This window comes from Canis aureus, chromosome 1, assembly GCF_053574225.1.
Source record: "Canis aureus isolate CA01 chromosome 1, VMU_Caureus_v.1.0, whole genome shotgun sequence".
Taxonomy (NCBI): Eukaryota; Metazoa; Chordata; class Mammalia; order Carnivora; family Canidae; genus Canis; species Canis aureus.
Window position 1 is genome coordinate 91,946,241 of NC_135611.1, and position 21,353 is coordinate 91,967,593.

At 43.6% G+C, this 21,353-nt stretch overlaps 1 protein-coding gene across 4 annotated transcripts in view; it reads left to right on the forward strand.

The window, feature by feature from the left end:
• Positions 1-20,511, forward strand: part of VLDLR (very low density lipoprotein receptor) — a 35,024-nt gene extending 14,513 nt beyond the window's left edge. The window contains exons 3-19 of one of the 4 annotated variants that reach the window (XM_077908430.1): positions 1,694-1,816; positions 3,228-3,350; positions 5,071-5,442; positions 5,541-5,663; positions 5,751-5,873; positions 6,332-6,451; positions 6,600-6,725; positions 7,756-7,927; positions 8,527-8,745; positions 9,628-9,746; positions 10,285-10,424; positions 10,751-10,892; positions 11,685-11,831; positions 12,689-12,772; positions 13,150-13,230; positions 14,290-14,459; positions 15,324-20,511. In XM_077908430.1, coding sequence (XP_077764556.1) covers positions 1,694-1,816; positions 3,228-3,350; positions 5,071-5,442; positions 5,541-5,663; positions 5,751-5,873; positions 6,332-6,451; positions 6,600-6,725; positions 7,756-7,927; positions 8,527-8,745; positions 9,628-9,746; positions 10,285-10,424; positions 10,751-10,892; positions 11,685-11,831; positions 12,689-12,772; positions 13,150-13,230; positions 14,290-14,459; positions 15,324-15,359 — 2,420 coding nt within the window. In that variant the 3' untranslated portion in view covers positions 15,360-20,511. The remainder of the gene's footprint in view (positions 1-1,693; positions 1,817-3,227; positions 3,351-5,070; positions 5,443-5,540; positions 5,664-5,750; positions 5,874-6,331; positions 6,452-6,599; positions 6,726-7,755; positions 7,928-8,526; positions 8,746-9,627; positions 9,747-10,284; positions 10,425-10,750; positions 10,893-11,684; positions 11,832-12,688; positions 12,773-13,149; positions 13,231-14,289; positions 14,460-15,323) is intronic. The other 3 variants (XM_077908434.1, XM_077908437.1, XM_077908440.1) reach the window with 3 other exon arrangements.
• The last annotated feature ends 842 nt before the right edge of the window (positions 20,512-21,353 follow it).

Below are 21,353 nucleotides of genomic sequence, written 5' to 3' on the forward strand. Positions count from 1 at the left end.
GCTCCAACACTTTGTAGCATGGCCAACTTGTCTATGTCTACAACATTTTATACGTCTTTAAACCACCTTGTCTCTCTATAATTACTTCTTGCTTCCTCTTCCTGAGGACCCTCACAGGTTGGGTTACAGGAAAATCACTCTGCAGATGCTCTGGCACCTTCCCACATGCTCAGGAGCACATGGCCCTCAGATACCGCTTTTAACCATGAATACCGGAGTTTGAGGATTTCAGGGATTTCAGAGACAGGTACAATTCTAAAAGCTAACATGGCCTTTCTTGTTTCCTTGGCTACACAACTCATGTAGATGAATAATTCCTTTTGGATCATCATGATTCATCATCACATCTTGAGTTCTGGGAATGAGCTAGAATCATTATTTTCCTGCTGCACAGTGTCCAAGGCTAAACCAGAGTGGCCCTCTACTTCTGTGTCCTCTACACTCTATGACTTTTCCATAGCTCAGACTCCAGACTTGAAGTAATCCATTTCAAGTTCTCAGCAAATTGTTGGCTTTTAGCTGATTTGCCATTTACAGAATGTTCGTTTGAGAGGAAGAGCATAAAGTGGAAGTTTAAACACACAAGCAAGAAAGAATACAGCTTGGGAAGGAGGGGCCTAGAATACTCTATGTGGCTGCTTATCAAGACTCATCTGACTCTGACTTCCTTATGGCTAAGGTGACCAAACCACTCAATTGGCTTAAGAGAGTCCAAGTTTATGCTTCTCTTCCTGGTATAGTTAAGTGTCCCCTTTCCACTGAGATTGTCTCAATTTGGACAACAAATTAATTGCATGGTCATCAGAATTACAGGAGAAAAGGCCTGCCCTAGTCAGAATCAGTAACAGAACCGATACCTTTTTAAGGCAATTTTTCACTCTAGTCATCAGTTGTAGACATTGGCAGCTTTCATAGCTGATGTTACTCTGTCTCTTGGATTCTAAATGTGACCTCTTTTGTACCCAGGTTTAAGCTTTCTCTATTTCTTACTGGCTGGGTTCCTCTGCCCCCAACAGACCTATAGGAGTGGCAATATTCACTCCTGGGGCTTATCCTTCTGAATCTACACTAAACCCATGCACTCTTAGGAGATGCTCCCAGTAGAGCTGTATTGTGATCAGTCATAGGATGGAATGTTTGGCTTTTTTTCTTTTAAGATTTTATTCATTCATTCATTCATTCATTCATGAGAGGGACAGAATGAGAGAGAGGCAGAGACACAGGCAGAGGGAGAAGCAGGCTCCATGCAGGGAGCCTGACATGGGACTTGATCCTGGGTCTCAGGCGGCACTAAACCGCTGAGCCACCCGAGCTGCCCGAATGTTTGGCTCTTAAACCTTATGAAGCACCTGAAGGGCCTGGAAGAAATGCACAAAGAGAATATAACTATTACTTAAACTCAACAACAGAAAACAGGCAAAAATTGTAAGGTATCTCTGGGTTGTAAGGTAAGGAGCAACTCCTGTCTTACAGTGACTTCCATATCCTCCCACTCTCTCAAACAAATACCTTTCTCCTCTGGAGGAAAAAAAAAAAAGGATTTTTCTAGTGTTCTCCTGGCTATTGGCAGTTGAGCACTAATTCACTCAGTTTCATTATTGGAGCAAAATATATCAACAGGTAGTTTTACCTCCAATGGGAATATAAGGTCTCAAGTGACTTTAACTTTAATCCTGCCAATACGCTTTTGTAGTAAAGAAGACGTGTGCAGAGTCTGACTTTGTGTGCAACAATGGCCAGTGCGTCCCCAACCGGTGGCAGTGTGACGGGGATCCTGACTGTGAAGATGGTTCTGATGAAAACCCAGAACAGTGCCGTGAGTGACTTGCTTTGGACTTTTAACTTGCTTGGGCTGTTTCGTGTCTCGTAGCTCTAAGTATGGTTTCATCTAAAACTTGGTTTTAGTTTCCTTTGCCTATGTTGATGTGTAGGCCAGTGGACTCCTAGGTCAGCCAAGTCATTAACAGTTGATAAGTGTCCTTTACCGAATGTCCTCCCTAGTCGAACAAGACTGACATTCTCTTGGGTAGCTTCACTATTGAACATTTAAGACCGAAGCCAGCCGATTTGATTAAGAACTCCTTGACTAGGTGCACACATTTCAAATATTTGGTAATCATGACTCTGAGCAGATGGTACTCTGGTCCTGGAAGCTAAGTCAAGATATGAGGGTTCCCCCTTGGGCCCAGGATAAACTTTTAGATGCATAGCTTATGTTATGAAAAAAAAAAATCTATTACTGAAGGGGTAAGGTGGCTAGAAAGAGGGTGACATCATGATTTTTAACAAACCTGGTACCTAAGGTTATTAAAGTACAGTCAAGCTTACAGCTTATTTTTAATAAGAGAAATTACGTAGGTAGGCAAATGTCTATCTGTGTCCTTAGGTGGATAGGCAGGGGAAGGTCTGTGGCATCACAGAGGAGGAAGATTTGGGACAGATAAATTGGGATCATGTGACTGTTGTGATGAAAAAAGTCGTGGTGTTCATTTCCATGCGGTAGAGACCTGCCCAAGCATGAACAGTGCAAATCGAATAGGAACCAAGTTTAGTCTGGAATAGGATCCCAAAGCACAGAGAAGCAGAAAGGAAGATGAATGCCTCCATTTCCATTTTTGAGGCAAGAAATCAGAGGAGTGATAAGAACATTGGTCAGGGCGGGTAAATCACCACAGGTAAAGAGGGTCCACCAAGTCACGGCCCTGAGTCTTAGTGAAGGGTAAGTGACCCAGTGAGATCAAGAATCAGGAGTTGTCCCTGTCTTGTAGACCCAACATAGGTTGTGAAGAAACCTATATGGGAATCTAGGCAGGGCAAGACTTCACAGGTGTCAGGCCATCCAGCCTTTAATGAAGTTGGAATTAGGTGACCTTATCTGCTGACAGATAACAAAAAAAAAAAAAAAAAAAAAAAAGGTCAAGGAGCAGGCCAGCCAAAAATAAGCCCAACTGTGCCAAGTAAAACAGAAGTCCGAGTGGAGCCTGCCACGGAACCTTGAAGGAGTAGCACAGTCAAGGCTCTGGGGTGTCCTGCCAAGCAGCACGGTGGGCATGGCCTCCGAGCAGCGGAGTTAGCCAGTGATCTCCCCAGGCTTGGACTAGTAAGTGGAATGTCACGCATTCACCAGGCTGCTGAGTTACAGGTGTGACCACTTGCAGGCAGCTCAGGAGCAGCAGCTTTGCACTGATGCATTGAGAGGCTCTTTTGAGACTGTATATCATCAACAGATATGAGAACATGCCGCATAAATGAAATCAGCTGTGGCGCCCGTTCTACTCAGTGTATTCCAGTGTCCTGGAGGTGTGATGGTGAAAATGATTGTGACAGTGGAGAAGATGAAGAAAACTGTGGTAAGAAGATCAGTGTTGAGTGGCTAATCCCCCAGACCCTTTTTCTCAGAGAAGGGTGGGCAGGGGGAAGGAAGCTCACTGGAGCGTCAAGATGCAGCTCCACTGACTCGCTTTTCAGTGACTTCACTCTCTGCTCAGCTACTTGGCCTTCCTAACTGCCCTAAAACTCTGACACAAGTCCCCCTGGTTACTGACCACTGCTTGCTTTGGTGTGGGCTCCTAGGCAGATAGAAATGAGAAGGTAAGTCATTCAGGGCGCTGCCAGTTAGAAGTAGTGCAGAGAGGCCATGATGATGTGGGCATCTGTGAGTGTTAGGACAGGGATTCACGGGCCTTCCTTGCTTGGGCTCAATAAAACCATCAGGAAACTAGGGCCAGCAAGCTCATTCCTAGGTCTCAGGGTGGCGTCTGCTTCTTGGAAATGAATTACTCGAGAAGCATACGAGCACGTCTTACCCCCAAACTAGATTCTTCCCCCCCCCAAACTAGATTCTCTTCTTAAGCTTTCTAAAGGTTAACCTGGCACAGAACCATGCTAACCACCTTGCCAGCAGGTACCCAAAGAAAATCTCACCCAACTGATGGTGCTTTTGTCTCTTCTCATAGTTCCTGCCTGTCAAAGTGAGCTCTGTTTCCTACGCTTTCATGTTTCTGTTCCTGGAAAATGTGTAATAAAGTGCTACATGTTCCAGGAGAGGCCCTGGGAAAATATCTGGGTTGAACAAACATTGCTGTGAGCACTCTTTCAAGCTACCGCCCTTTTATAGAGTCCCTAGAGCTATAGCTCCCAAGGCTGACAGGCCCGGGGCCTCCTGACGCAGCAGAGTACTTGTGAGCTGAGCGTGCTTACAGTCCAAACACCAGTCTTGCGTGGAGAAGTCAACTTCTGAGGTCAATAACACTGCACCTAGTCCAATGAGTTTCGGTGTTCAGTCTTAGAATTGAGCTTTATGTATTGGTAAGCCCTGGGGCTGCCAAGTGTTTCCCTTTTAAATCTTGCTTCCCAAGAGAGTCGTGGTCTCTACCCTAATTACCACCAAATTGTGACCTTGATTCATTCGGCAGGAATTTGAGTCAGAGTACAAACTGGCTAGTCTGCCTCGCTGAGCAGCAGCAGCAGCATACCAGAGGACTAGACCTGAGATTCTAGCCCTAGCAGTGACTTTCTAACACTTGAAAATATTTAGGACCCATTATCCCTGATCCTCATTTGAAGGACCAACAGAGAAGGAACCAGTAGGGTAGCATAACATGATGGCTTCTTCTTAGTCACAGTGTCATAATGCTTTGTTATGGGACTCTGATTGCCTGTATACCTGATACGTGGTAGTCTCAGCAGATGATCTGAACTGATTAGATGTCCATTTAGAGATAGCTCAGTCTTTGCCGTTCAAAACGAAATCCCCCGGTCAGGTTTAAGTTATTCACTGCTGTCCCTTTAGGAATCTGGTGTGGTTCTCATCTCCAATTAACTTCTAGTCTTCAGCTCTTTTCTTGGTCCTTTATTTCTCTTCTTACTCAAGTGTCCCTGCATCTTGCACACTGAGACTGCTTACTAGTCCTCCAGGAACTTGGATATTCGTGGAATGACTTGGCTTTTAAGCGAAGCTGGAAAGCTAGGGCCGGCGGTTGGAGATCCCGCATGTCATGCTGTGAGACGAGAGCCTGGAAGGCATGCCGGTCCCGCAGGCTCTCAGTGTGGCCTGCTCTCTCCCCGCAGGCAACATCACATGCAGCCCGGACGAGTTCACCTGCTCCAGCGGCCGTTGCATCTCCAGGAACTTCGTCTGCAATGGCCAGGACGACTGCAGTGACGGCAGCGACGAGCTGGACTGCGCGCCCCCCACGTGCGGCGAGCATGAGTTCCAGTGCAGCACCTCTTCCTGCATCCCCCTGAGCTGGGTATGCGACGATGACGCCGACTGCTCCGACCAGTCAGACGAGTCCCTGGAGCAGTGTGGCCGCCAGCCCGTGATGCACACCAAGTGCCCAGCCAGCGAGACCCAGTGCGGCTCAGGCGAGTGCATCCACAAGAAGTGGCGCTGCGATGGGGACCCCGACTGCAAAGACGGCAGCGACGAGGTCAACTGTCGTAAGTAGCCGCCTTATCAGTCCCACCTGCTCTGTGCCCCCCTCTCAGGGTCTGCCTGGATGGCTTGGCTGACCCTTCCCGCCCCACCGCCTCTGCAGCTTCGAGAACCTGCCGGCCTGACCAGTTTGAGTGTGAGGACGGGAGCTGCATCCATGGCAGCAGGCAGTGCAACGGTATCAGGGACTGTGTGGACGGCTCGGATGAAGTCAACTGCAAGAACGGTGAGGGGCTCCTCCTGGGGGTCAGTCAGAGGACTGCTCTGAGCAACCCCACCAAATGGAATCTTGCTTTTGTGTTTCTCGTTGTAGTCAATCAGTGCTTGGGCCCTGGAAAGTTCAAGTGCAGAAGTGGGGAGTGCATAGATATCGGTAAAGTATGTAACCAGGAGCAGGACTGCAGGGACTGGAGTGACGAACCCCTGAAAGAATGTCGTAAGTGGAGGGGTTGCCTGAGCACAGTTGGGAAGGTTCATGACATCACCCCTAGCTAATGCTGGGTGGACCCTGCACAGGGCCTGCTTACACCACTTTTAAGGAACCTAGTCCAGTTGTTGGGCTTCAGGGTGGCATTTTTTTATGCCTTAAAAGCAAAAGCAGTGACAGACTTGTTCATAGTTTTAAATTCCTTAAAGATAACTCATCAGCAATGGAGATACTTGGCTAAGTACTACGTAGCCAGCTGGTAACCTGCCAAGGAGATTGGGTTTCCTATTCCCCAAACCCTCTGAGATGCAGATCTTGAAGACAAATTTTTGGACCTTAGGAAAATCATGGGTTTGACCAGACTAATTAGATAAGCGATTGCAAAAATCCGGGAGTGTAAATGTTAATCAGAGCACATATCAATTTGGAGTAAAGTGTGGGGTAACTCTGGTCCCTTTTTATTTCAGACGTAAATGAATGCTTGGTTAATAATGGTGGCTGTTCGCACATCTGCAAAGACCTAGTTATAGGCTATGAATGTGACTGCGCAGCTGGGTTTGAACTGATAGATAAGAAAATTTGTGGAGGTGAGTCCAGGAGGGAGCCTCAGCCCTAGTGCAGGGCGGGTGGGAGGAGGCTGTTGGGGGTAGGGGTAGTAGAGGAGGAGATGGGAAAGGACAGCATCTCACTATAGGTCATGTAGGAGCAGAAGACTAATGTTCATTTCCCTCCTAGATATTGACGAATGCCAAAATCCAGGAATCTGCAGCCAAATTTGTATCAACTTAAAAGGCGGTTACAAGTGTGAATGTAGTCGGGGCTATCAGATGGATCTTGCCACCGGCGTGTGCAAGGCAGTAGGTAAATGGACTTGGACTGGTGTTGCTACCTTGATGAGTAACCGCTTGCACCAAGGGTACAGCCAGTGATTCCCAAGAATCGACTAAATATGGAATTAAAATAGTATACAGCCCTTCCTTGACTTATGATAGAGTCTTACTCCAATAAACCCATTGTAAGTTGAAAATATCCTAAGTCAAAAATGAATTTAATATACCTAACCAAATAAATATATATACCTAAGCTACCAAATATCGTGGCTTAGCCAAACCTGCCTTAAATGTGTTCAGAACTCTGAAGTCAGCTTATGGGGGGGCAACATCTTCTAACACAAAGCCCCTAAAATACTGAATGTCTCATGTAATGTATCGAGTACTATACTGAAAGTCAAAAGCAGAATTCTTGCAGGGGTGCAGGTAGATGTCAGTGCATTAGATGTTCACACCCTCGTGATCCTGGGGCTGGTTGGGAGCTGCGGCTCACTGCCACTGCCCAGCATCATGAGAGAACATCATAAGAGAGGACGGTCGCACGTATCACTGGCCTGGGCAAAGATCCCAACTCTAAACTCGAAGTGTGGTTTCTACTGAATCCGAACCACTTTTGTACCATTGTAAAGTTGAAAAATCCTAACTGGAACCATCCTAAGCCGGGGACTGTCTGTACTCCGAGCAATGCTACTTATTCACAGTGCCGTATCCTAGGTTAAACAAAAGATCCTTTCCCCGGACACCTGCTTTGGTCAGCTTCTTTTGCATGTGATACCATGAATACCTACCAGGTTTGCTTACTTTCTGCTTCCCAAAGTTGAGTGCAATCTGTGAGTAACGTGCCAGCCACCCTCCTGTTGAATGCCGTGACCCCAGGACTGCCTCCTTGAACAGCGCAAAGTGCTTGCAGTTTCCTGGGGGCACGGACTGCTGCCAGCACACTCGTCAGGTGTTTCAGCGGTGCCTTTACTTTATAGATGCTCCTCCTTTGGGAGAAGGTGACTCGGAAGGACCTTGCCTTCTCACAGCGAAACTTAGTAAACCTGACTCTTGTCTTGTAGGCAAAGAGCCAAGTCTGATCTTCACAAATCGAAGAGACATCCGGAAGATTGGCTTGGAGAGGAAAGAATATATCCAACTAGTTGAACAGCTAAGAAACACTGTAGCTCTTGATGCAGACATTGCAGCTCAGAAACTGTTCTGGGCTGATCTGAGCCAAAAGGCCATCTTCAGGTAACTTGAGTTCTCTGCTTAAGTGCTTCAGCCTAAGTCTTTGACATGTGGTCTTTGGGAAGGTTTGGAGGAATTTCTAGCTCCACTCTAGCATCTAATTAGCTGGGACTCTTATGTCTGGACACTGATTGATTCTTCAACTATTAAGTTACCATTAGTTCCTCATTAGAAACTAACCATCACGTATGAAGTAAAAGGTGGCTGTAGCTATAGGATTATAAACAAAGGACATCTTCACTTCTCCTCTTGTCACCCCTTACTCTCTAATTAATGGATACCTTTTTCATAGTTGCTACCAATAGAAATGGTAGTGGCAGCTTTTTCCTAAGGGGAACTCTAGAAACTCAGATGTAGCTACTGTACCAAACAGCTTTGCTTAGAAATGTGTCATTCTTGAATATCGAGGATGTACCAGCAGCTACATAACAGTATTATTTAGCATCGGTAAGAAGCACAGTTAAATAATTGGAGTGGTGAGCGATGGTGTTACCAGAATTTCTTCTGAACAAAGTTGTGGATCATTTTGTAAGCAGGAAGCCCATTCTCCAGGCTCTGGTGGTATCAAACTCCTAAATTTCTTGTGACCTATTCTGTTTCAGTGCCTCAATTGATGACAAGGTTGGTAGACATGTTAAAATGATCGACAATGTCTATAATCCTGCAGCCATTGCTGTTGATTGGGTGTACAAGACCATCTACTGGACTGATGTGGCTTCTAAGACTATTTCAGTAGCTACCCTAGATGGGACCAGAAGGAAGTTCCTGTTTAACTCTGACTTGCGGGAGCCTGCCTCCATAGCTGTGGATCCACTCTCTGGGTTTGTAGTCTGTTTTTCTAGCCTTTTGGATGCTATCTGTATGCCAGGAGCTTTCCTCCTGGCCGGAATAATATTGAAACCCCAGGACACACAGCTCCCCCACAACAAAGCAACATCCTATTTAAGATGTCATTGGTGCCACAGTGAAGCAAGTGTGCTGCCTTATCGGCCCTCTCTGGCAGTATGACCGCCGGGTGACATGAAGGAAACATGTTTGATGCACACCAAAAGCTGTATCTTAACCCTGATGGCCACCCAGCTTCTATGCTGGGTCATTTTCTATTTTAGTCTGAATGGTTTGTCAGGTTAGCTCCAGGTGATCGAACCTAAGTATTAGCACTTATTGTGAGGATTTTGGTAACCATGTTACTTCAAGGCTTTTGTCTAAATGTCCAAGTTGTCTGAAAGTCTACGTGAAATAAATGGCTCTCTCCAGCAACACTTGACGTGTTTCCCTAAATTGGTGCTAAGTAATATAGAAAAGCAGCTTAGCAAGTTACTAAAGCTGTGGTAATGACCACTGGCCCCCGTAAATCCTCGCTAGAATGGTCAGCCAGCCCCTCTGATAGAACCTAACACATATTCACCTTTCAGTTCTCTGAAAGAATTGGCCTTTTATAAAGAAGTCTATAACCTGTGACTTGGGCTTGAAATATAATTATCACACTTAGATAGATTAATATAGCTCATAATGAGCTTGTATATTCTTAGTGTTAACTTCTGTTTACTCAGGACATAATTTGGACCTGTTCCTGTTACTGTTGGTCTCTAGACTTTTGTAGTCATTCTTTAAATGTGTGTCTCAAATTACACATTTATCCCTTCTAAACCACTGAGGCTTTTTTTTTTTTTTTTTTTTTTTTTTCATTTAATTCTTCCCAGGTTTGTGTACTGGTCAGACTGGGGAGAACCAGCTAAAATAGAAAAAGCAGGAATGAATGGATTTGATAGGCGGCCACTTGTGACAGTGGACATCCAATGGCCTAATGGAATTACACTTGGTATGTCTGTCCTTCCTTCCTTGGCCACCAACTCAATGGTCTCTGCTGCTTTCGCTTCCCTCCATAGTTTATTCTGGACTACAGCACAGCTCCCATGGTTCCTTTAGTAGCAAGAATTTTGGATGAGAGTAACTGACCAATGCAAGTCGAGTACTGGCCTTAACGAATTACATGCTCCATCATTACTAGCTTTTTGGTCCATATGGACCTAATATGTGACATGAATTCAGTGCATCTTGGGCCTTGGCAACTCTCATCCATCAGGGGAGAGCAATATGCTAGCTTCCTTTAACACTTCTATAATGTGAGTACCATTTCTTAAGTCAGCTCCTTTGAAAATCTTAGCTGCTCCTTGAATCCCCCAGAATGAGTGTGGGTACAGATTCTGCATGCTGCCTCTCCAGGTTTCTGGGACCCCATTTGGAACCCATGCTGGAGAAGGAACCATGAGATTAGAATATTGGATTCTCTGGGTATTTTCAATGGAAGCCAGGGTGGTGATGGCCTATCATGCACTGACAATTCTTTCCCTCTCTAGACCTTATAAAGAGTCGCCTCTACTGGCTTGACTCCAAGTTGCACATGTTGTCCAGCGTGGACTTAAATGGCCAAGACCGTAGGATTGTCCTTAAATCTCTGGAGTTCCTAGCTCATCCTCTGGCGCTAACCATATTTGAGGTGAGATGTGTGCGTCATGTCTAAGTGTGTACCTCTGAGTTACTTCAGCACTCCCGGGGAGAAAGGACAGAACAGGGATGGGGAAAGGAAGGATGGGTGGAGAAGCATGACCTGAGAAACTGCTCTCACTGCCATCATGGGATGCATTAGATACTCGTTTCCTCTAGCACTTTAAGAAGCCCCAACTTGCTTTCCACCAGTTTGACATCTAACCTCCCAGAGCAGTGTTCAGTAAAGTTGCTTCATTAAATTACCAGAAAATAAGATGAATACAGTATCTATGGTCATCATTAGGTGTACCTGCTAATTTGGAGGTTCTGTTTTAGGATCGTGTCTACTGGATAGATGGGGAAAATGAAGCAGTCTACGGTGCCAATAAATTCACTGGATCAGAGCTGGCCACGCTAGTAAACAACCTTAATGATGCCCAAGACATCATTGTCTATCACGAACTCGTCCAGCCATCAGGTAACATGGACAAGCACAGCCCTAACGTCTGTGAGGACGGCAGCATGATGTAATAATATCTGCTTGGCTGCCAGTAGCTCTTGAGCAACTCAACTTGCTCTAAAATGGAACTTTCCCCTCAATACCCTACCTCGAACACTTCAAATGTGTTTGTTTTTTGTTTTATTTTCTATATGTTCTTTGTTATTTTCTTATGTTCTTTTCACTTCTGACTTCCTAATGAAACAGAACTTTAGCTCCTCCCTTCCCTTCGTACCTTCAGCATTCAGTCTTTCATTCAGGCTTTTCCATACCTCTTGGCCTTCATTCCTTTGTACTAAGACTATTGCACTACCCTCCAAATTAGCTCTGATACCACAAACTTTTCCTACCTCTATGTCATGACACATCTTATATGTAGATCCTCAAACACATCTGGTCATACCAAGTCCTGCTCAAAATACTTGACTGATACTATCTGAATGAAATCTTCAAACTCCCTCTAGCTGGGATCCTTCCCCTGAGAATCTAAGGGGTCCTCAATCTAAGTAGTGGGTCACTCCTGCCCCGACCTGCTCCCTCACCACCCATCTGTTCCAGGCATAATCCTTATGCCGCTTTCAAGAAGTTTCTTTGGATCTGTGGTATCCTTAGAGCATGCTGCCTGTTGTATTGGTTGAACTTCAAGATTGGACAGAGTTAGACAAGTATCTTCTCTGGGGACAAGGACTCATATCTTCAGCATCTAGAACAAGGCTTTATATATAGTAAATACCAGAATGCCTCTCTTAAAGGACTTTTGTCTCTGGATAGGTAAAAACTGGTGTGAAGAGGACATGCAGAATGGAGGCTGTGAATATCTGTGCCTGCCAGCACCACAAATCAACGATCACTCTCCAAAATACACGTGTTCCTGTCCCAATGGGTACACTCTAGAGGCAAACGGCCGGGAGTGCCACAGTAAGGCTTTGTACTTTTCAACCACAAGCAGGACATAATGACAGGCAACAGAATGAGACACTTAGCCATAAAACTAGCCTGGATGTTAGGAATTCTGTCTTAATTGATTCTTGGAATAGATTTGAGAACATACCTGCTACTGACTGATGCATGCCAGGTTGTTCATGTCATTACATCACAAACTGACTTCTCACTCGTTTCAGCATTAGGTGAGTCTACAGGTGACCCAAGTGTGAATGGGACTATCTCGATGTTCTAGTTAGTCCCCTAACAGCACTGAGCCAGCCAACTCACAGATAATTAAAACAAAGCCTTAGTATTTTCCTCCAGAGAGAGAGGCCATGGTTACAGGAAACCTTATGGCCCCAGAGGGCGACACCGTCTTAAACTCACACTTAAACCCAACTTGATTTTCGTCCTCCTTTCTTAGCTTTTGGTTGAGTGGCAAATTAAACTCTTAGGTTGTGAGCAAGGAGCTCCTATGGTGAGGTTTTTACTAGCTAAATATGGAGTCCCTGCAGAGACTAGCTCGGTTTACTGAGAAAGTAACTGTAAGACAGTCTGACAATAAGACTAGTACTATCCTCGAGAACATTTCTTGTAACTTCCAAGACGGTGTGGCCATGCATCTTTTCAAATTATCAGGTTCCAAATGCTGACTGTGCTGTCCAGAGTCTTGTGGGTCTCTGGTTTTTTGTGAAGACTTCCTTTCCACTTTGACCATGCAACTTAGTATAGCAGTGACTGGTTTTATTTCCCGTGGGGTTCATATAAACCCTCACATGGTTTGTCTGGAGGAAACAGCTAACCACTCTGGAACCTTGGCATTAACCAGGTTCTTGGTCTTTATAATTCAGGTACTGCAACTACTCTGACTTACAGTGAGACAAAAGATATCCACACAACAGAAATTTCTCCAACTAGTGGACTAGTTCCCAGAGGTACTGGGCCTATACTGCAAACTGCAAATCTCAACTAACAGCCACACTCTTTGTATTTATTGCTTAAATAATTAATGCAGCCCTGTAACTACTAGGTCTGCTCCTAGCTGGTAACCTACATTTCAGCTCCAAAGCCTGAAAGCCTGCAAATCTTAGACTGACCCGACTTATTAAGATTTCTACTAGACAACTATTAGTGAAATAGCTATTCTAGCGTGTGACTGTCAAATCCTTCTAGACCAGTGCCTGGAATGCAATGCAGTAGATACTGAACGGCAGTAGTGGGTGCCAGGGCATGAAGTGCTCCACCAGATTGTTCAGTTTCTCAGTCTGAGCTCACATCTCCATCTAAATGGATTCCTTTCCTTCTCCTGTAGGGATCAATGTGACCACAGCAGTATCGGAGGCCACTGTTCCCCCAAAAGGCACTTCTGCTGCCTGGGCCATCCTTCCTCTCTGTAAGTACACTCCCCACATTTCTGGATAAGCTCGTTAGACACCAACTAGATGGGTATTTCTAATCCATCTAGAGACATCCCCCCCATGACACAGTACTCATGACACTAATTCTATTCACTCCCTCCCCAGCCTGGCACACCGAGTTGTGTCCATACCTTTCTTTTTGATGGTATCCTTGGCACAGTGAGTGACAGTGATGGAATGCTTAAGTATTACATGAAAGATGCTGATTGCTCCCTACCTCAGAGTTTTTAGTCTTTCTTGTCCCCTTTCATGCTACATTCCTGTAGGTAAAGAGCACTGATCTATTCTCCTTTTAAAGGTGTATAATGCTTCATAGAGAGGAGACAAACAAATGCCTAAATGCTTTCTTGAGGAGTTGTAGGACTCATAGAGGGTAAATTAAAAATAGTTAAGAATTCGGAGACTCAGGCAGCCCTGGTGGCTAAGTGGTTTGGCGCCAGCCTTCAGCCCAGGGTGGGATCCTGGAGACCCGGGATCAAGTCCCATGTCAGGCTCCCTGCATGGAAGCCTGCTTCTCCCTCTGCCTGTGTCTCTACCTCTCTCTCTCTCTCTCTCTTTCTCTGTCTCTCTTGCATAAATAAATAAAATCTTAAAAAAAAAAGAATTCACAGACTCAGGGGGAAGAGCCTCTGGAGCAATTATTAGGCATGGGGATTTCTAAGGGTCTGTGTGCTAATGGTCACTTAATTGTGGAATACTGGATTCCACGCTTAGCTACCACACCTGAGGGACTACTTGAAAAGATTTCCAGAAATTCCTGAAATTTTAATTCAGTTGGCCTGGACAAGGGCCCAGGACTCTATGCTTGCCCAAATGGATGTGTTGAACTTAGCACCAGTCTGCAGAATAACACTTAACCACAGGTCTAAACTTGTTTCAAGTTCCGAGCCCATTTATATTCTAACATCCAGTTATGCTAGCTTCCTACGACATGACATGTTTATTAATGCCAAGTACGATGGATTCCTGAACATGACCTTCTTTGGTATGTTTTGAGACTAGACCCTGCTTAGTCACCCTCTGACTTTTTTCAGTGCTCTTAGCAATGGCAGCGGTAGGTGGCTACTTGATGTGGCGGAATTGGCAGCACAAGAACATGAAAAGCATGAACTTTGACAATCCTGTGTACTTGAAGACTACTGAAGAGGACCTGTCCATAGACATTGGTAGACACAGTGCTTCTGTTGGACACACGTACCCCGCAGTAAGTCAGCTTTGTGTCTTGATACACCATGGTTTGCGGTAGGACTTTCTGGAAAGGAGACCACTAACTCAAGCTCTGGCTGCTTGGGCTAGGAAGAGCCATTAGGATCACAGAGCCACCAAATACATCTACTACACCTGGAGATCAGACAGTCTAACCATTAGAGCATATGCCAGTCAGTTGATAAGCATCTGTTCCCTACAGAATGTCAGGTAAGTCAACCTAAGGCCATCACTATACTATTGGAGATATTTTTAGTTATAGAAGCTATATGTAAATATTAGAATGAACCAAGTAGCTCCTATTTGAACTGCCAAGTCAGCTGTGTACTGGACACTTACAAGTTTGCATATGCTATGCAAGGGAGTTGGCTTAAAGTCAGCATATTGAGCAAGATTCCTTTTGCCATAATTACCAAATGCTTACTGTAGCTAGCTTCCTTTCAGCAAGAGAGTTAGTCCCTTGGTCTTCAGTTGAAACCCAAATGGAGTATTTGGCCTTCACTTAGGGAACAGTCTGGACAAAACAAGAGCTCAGTGCTCCCTTCCAAGGTGTCTGGTGAAACAAAGAATGATGGTCAATTCATGGCACGTGTGTCTTTTTCCCATTTTTCTCCAGGATTTAACATCATTCAATGGAATGGCAGCATCAGCTCCGCTATTTTCTCTCTCCACCAAGTAGATACCACACAATTCAAGTTAAAAATGCATCAGTGACACTATAAATACTGTTTTAGATCTAACTTCCCTTCCACATCCCTTTGGTCTCTGAATGGCCAACTCAAAAGCAAGGTCCATTTTAGAGACTGGAATTACTACCAATGAGTGATCACCAAGCTCATTCTGTACTTTTTCTCTTCCACAGATATCAGTTGTAAGCACAGATGATGACCTAGCTTGACTTCAGAGACAAGCCTTGACCTTTGAGGTCTAAACCAATAACCCTCCACTTCGAAATGGTAACCGAGCCAGCGCCTGAAGTCTTTCTTCCTTCAGTCTGGAAGAACATCAAGATATCTTTACTTGGATCAAGCTTGTATACTTGATCATTTTTATATTACTTTTGTAAATATTCCTATCCACATTCTACTTCAGCTTTGGATGTGGTTACCAAGTATCTAATCCTTGAGTTTCTAGACAGTATTGCCACATCTGGCCAAATATGCACTTTCCCTAGAAAGCCATATTCCAGCAATGAAACTTGTGCTATAGTGTATACCACCTGTACATACATTGTATAGGCCATCTGTAAATATCCCAGAGAACAATCACTATTCTTAAGCACTTTGAAAATATTTCTATGTAAATTATTGTAAACTTTTTCAATGGTTGGGACAATGGCAATAGGATAAAACGGGTTACTAAGATGAAATTGCCAAAAAAATTTGTAAACTAATTTTGTACGTATGAATGAAATCTTTGACCTCAGTGGAGGTTTGCAAAGACTGAGTATTCAAACTACTGTACATTTTTTTTCAAGTGCTAAAACAATTAAACCAAGCAGCTTAACCATGGTTTGTGCCTATTCCTCTAGGATAAACTTCTATCAACGGCCTGAGTAGTATCAAGCATTCTAACTAAATATGAGCTAGATGATATAGATGTTGATGTTGTGTAACTAAGCCTATAACTTGGCTTCTTACAACCAAGTAGTAAAAGAAAGTTCCACGGAATGAATATTTGTTCCCAAAATATTTATTTTATAAAAGAAGCTAGCTTAGCCTGAACCTAGAATTCCTCTTGCTTAGAGGCAGGTTCCTTTTCTGATTAATTTATTTCCTGATGTAGAAACTGATGCTCAGATTTGTAGCAATTCTGCTTCTAATACTTAAGTCTCTGTTTTCTGTGTTCTATCGTTATATATAGCTCCAGGACAAGTGCCTTCTTGTCCTAGAGCGAAGTGTGTTCGTCTTTTATAAGCCTATATTGCCTACCATGAAGAGAGCTGGAGAGGTAACAGGTAGTGCCCTTCTTGAACACTCTAATGTACTAGTTTCTTACCAGGATTAGCATCTCCATCCCCTGGGAACCTGTTAAAAATGCAAGTTCTTAGGCCCCTTCCCAGACCTGCTGAATGAGAAACTCTGGGAGGTAGAGTCCAAGAATATGTTTTCACAAGCCCATCAGGTGATTCTGATGTCAACTACAGTTTGAAAACCACTGTTCCAATGGGACCTCATTGAGAATCTGTAACATCTCATTTTTCAATTTGGCTGGCATAGGATGGATTCCTTCTGTGGACAATGTCTGAAATTCTTAGTATGAAGAGCAGATGAGGAATTTGGGAAGAAGAAAAAGTAGCACAGGGATTTAGTAAGTTTTCCATCAGATTGGCCATTACTGCCTTTCTCTAAAATCTCAGGAGGTGAGCAAACAAGAGAAGACATGAGGCTTGGAGCCCTGGGAAGATGCTCTAATTCCAAAGAGAGGTGGGCGTCTGCTGCAGAAGATCTGCTTCTTCCTGGGACTCCATGACCAAGGCAGGAGCAAGAGGATGAAGAGATGTTTTGAGTTGCTAAATGATCGGTGGAGGATTCCTATTCTACTTGCACATGGAATATAAGTAAGGCAGCTGACACCTTGCTTGTGGCTTAGGCAGAGACCACCAATCTTAGATAAAGTTGCTTCTGCTGTATTGTTCCATAGATGCCCTATTGTGATTTTGGTCAAATGGTTTTTAAAATGAAAGAATAGGGGTGTGTGTGTGTGTGTGTGTGTGTGTGTGTGGTATGCAAGTCTGGCATATAGAAGGAAGAGGCTGTAGCTGTGAAGGTAGGACTCTGTTGTCTACCTGTTGCTTCCTCTTCAAATAGTCATTACAAGAAACAGGATGTGGCCTACTGACAGGGTATCTGAAGTGCCCATGTGATAAGTGGGTTAGTGTTCATCATATCTCAACTCTGAAGGCCATTTGGTTGACCGGTACTTTGACCCAGCTATGATACAAAACCTACCTATTTCTTTTTTTTAATTGGAGCAATACAGAATTCCCTCCTAGCAAGTTTGAAGATAGCAGTGTGTTCCCCCATTACAAGGACTATATAGGATTAATTAACATCAAGGCCTAATTCCATAGTTTTTAGGAATAAAATCAAGCATTATTCTCTATCTTCTCTCTGATCCCAGTCCCTACTGGGTTCTTTTAAGTTCTAGGTCCCACTCTCTAACCTTCAAAGAGTCTAATGTATTTCCTTCTTTTACCTTTCCCTACCTCCAGTAAGTAGCCAAGGACAGAAACTCTAATTTAAGAGTTAAAAAAAAATGAAGTAACTAGATATTTCTACTGAAATAAGAATAGTTAATATGGCTAGTCAATTCAGCATATAATATTAGTTCAAGAGGAACTAGAGCCTTTGGGCTTTAGTATCCAAATAAGAGCTGTAAGAATCCTACATGAAACATACTGGTGTAAGTTTGCTATGTCTGTAGAGTTTACTAGGGAAGGTGAGAATTAGTTAAGAGGTGAAATAGGGAGCTTATCTAACACTAAGAAGGAGATTTGGAGCTCAGTGTGTCATATAAAGTCACTGAACATGGGTCCTCCAGAGACTTTAGGAATTGTTACAAAGATTGATAAGAGATGAGTAAACAGATTTATGGCCCTTGGTAAAGAAATCCAGCCAAGTCCCTGAGTCCAAATTCTTCAGTGGCCTTTACAAGCTGTTTGGCAAAAAGAATTCCAGTTGTTCAACAGCTCCCTGAAGACATTCTCATAGCTATATTAGGGCCATAGCATCATCTTCAAGCCTACAGTGTTCTATTCTTGATGAACACAAGGCAAAAAGAGAGTGGGGGTGGGGGGCTTCAACTTCCACACTTCTGTTCCTGGCATCTTTGGAAGTCAGAGAGCTCTAATCAAAAAAAAAAAAAGAGAGAGAGAGAGACAGAGAGAGAGAGAGAGAGAGACAGGCTTTAGATAGCAAAACTACAGAGCATTTAAAGAACTAATTCTTTAGTTTAATATTTAGAAATGGGAGACCTAACTGAACTAGAATCCTTGATTTTAGCAGCAGGGTGACTTGCAAGAAGCATATGCACTTTTGCTGTGGTAACTTAGGGCCAAGAATTTATAATACAACCTGCTAATCTTGATCACTGAGTTTGAGAGCTCCTCAGTTTCATAATCAAGTATCTAGCCTGACTCTTTGGAAAAATTGGCAATTATATGTTCATGTTTCCATCATACTATGGACCTAAACTGTGAGGTTTGGGAATACATAGAAAAAGGTTTCAAATATACCTTGTTTCCAAATATAGTGGACTTTTTTGTGCATATACCATCCTTGCCTGCTTTCACAGAGCAAAGGCTGAATCAGGATTAGCAGCGAGGTCCTATGTATGTGAATTTTGGGGAACCACAGATAAGTTATTAAGGAACAGATGACAGAAGTGTCTCAATTCTCTATTTTGTCTCCCAAATCTATTGAACATTTCCAAGCCTGGCTCATTCAAGAAACAGGAATGAAGTGGGACCACTCTCTGACAATCCCCCTGTAAACCTTCCACCCAGAGTCACAGAAGCTGCTGTGGGCTCTGCAGGGGGCCCTGGACACATCATCAATAGTTTTCTTTTTCATTGTGTGTAAGGGGAAAATTAGGTGGTCAGCAAGGAGGTTCACAAGCATGGACCCTGGTGTCAGTCTTGACATGGTAGCTTGGGCAAGCTACTAATCCCCTCAGTAAATGGACAAGATGGAGACTGTCGCCATGCCATGGTGAAGGTTAAGTGAGAAGGCATAGACAGACTCAGCACCACCATGTCTGGCATTTAGTGAGTGCAAGGCAAGTGTTACTGCTGGAGGTTACTCTCGATCTATGCCTTTATTTGTATTCATTGTGGCACGATCTAGAACCTCCTATGTGACTTTACCAGGGAGGGTTACAGTAACTTGACTCATTGAGCACAAGCATTAGACCTTGTCCCAAGTGTGTTCCACTACACCTGTCTGATGAGATCTAGGTGTGAATTTCAGGTAGTGATATAACCTTTATACAGTTAAAAAAAAAAGCTTCAAGGGTTCCATGATTTAAACCCTAGACATTTAGCCTGTGGGTTTCTGTTCCAATCTTTTGACTTTACTGCCTAGAACATGGAAATAAATATTTGGTAGCCTACACAGTCTTTGGATGGTGCTAAAGCATTTTGAGTTTCCCTTAACATCTTAATAGCTTAATAATGTGTTAAATAAGTGCTGGCATGTATTTTTTTTCTTTTGATCTTCACAACAACCCAAGTTGGTAAGTGTCTTCATTTTATGATGTGAAAATTGAGAACACAGATTCCAAACCCTATATGCTTCCTGCCATCCCCTCTCAGAAAAGGAGGCAGAGACGTGTAAAGGTTAAGCCAGATGTCACACTACATGTTTGCTGAGTCCCCTTTACTACTGATAGTAGGGATCCCTCAGTAGTTTCCCGGTGTGTCAGATGCCCTAAATGGCTGGCATCCAATATAGTGGTGTACCAGTAGTATAACACTAGCAAAACATTGTTATGTGTGCCATGCTTCAAGATGCCAGAAGTTGCAGAATTATTCTCCTTGTGAAGTAGAAGTAGATTACTGGATTGCAAAGTAGAAGAAAAAGATCCCCTGAAGGAATTTATGGACAGGCAACATCCCTCCTGTGTACAAACTGTATCAAAACCAATCATACATTGTAAGGTTCTCACAAGACATACCCAGTAAAACAGGAATAACTATGACTTAGGTCAAGTGACTGATGGATCTTAGATATTCTGGAATCTACCCCTGAGACCTAGGTATTTCTCTATTTATACACACACACAGGGAGAAAAGAATTCTTTGCATAAAGTGACTGGCTTTGAAAAAAACTACCTTGCCCCTTTTAAAATGTCACTCGATACCAAAATGTGATTTAAGAGCATATAATGCCTTGGGATTCTAGAGCATACGGCTACATTATCATGCTCAGGATCTTCAGAATTCTATAGACACATGTTGGAATGCATCAAGTCCTGCTGACCTGTAGACAAGCATTTTTCTTTTATTAATGAACTGTACATGTAACTTAAATAAAAGTTTATTTTTGAGATGACGGTCCTAAGACTTTCCTTGTTCTACACAACTTCTTAAAAAGCTTTTCCTCAAATCTTTCACCTTTATGCAACTGAATCACTGAAGATGGTTCAGTTATCCCTTTCTGGAAAACAGCTTGAGCTGCCTAGATCTGGACTCATCAAGCTGAAAGGATGGGAGATGTCCCCTCTCTTGTCATACTTAGAAATACAATTAGTGTCTCTCTAGAGGTAGCCAAAACCTTGCCCTTTCACACTCTTCCTTCCCACTCCTCTGGTAGGAGAAATGACAATCAAAGCTACTATTACCAGGGAGTTAGGCCAGAGCCTCCTCCCTGCTCCCTGTGGGTGACAGAGAACACATGCTTCCTGCCCAAAAGGGGTTAGCCCCAGGGTGACAGGACAAGACAGGCCTTAACAGACAAGTAAAATCATTTTGGTACTTCCCCTCATCAGTTCTTAAGTGGTTTGTGTTGAAATTCATGTATGATAAGCCTACATGTTTGTGAGCCTTAGAGATAATTACATCTGAAACTTGTCCAAGCAGTAGCCCCCACTTGTTGAAATCATGCTGCATGCTAAACCTTGAGATTGGCTCAGGGAATCCAAAAATGTCGTGGGAGGAAAATAAGCTGAGGGAAAAAGAAACTGCCAACAAAACAATACAAAAAACAAACACCCAACTTTGAAAGCTCCAGAGTGAGTCCTTTGTGAATGCAATGATTCACTTAATGAGTGAAATGTTAAGTGAATACTGGCTATGCAGTGATAGGAATGTGGTGAGTTTGGATGTGTCTCCTGACTACTTCATTAGCCGTGGCCATAGGTAAGCTGCTTACCATCCAAGCCCTCTCCTTCT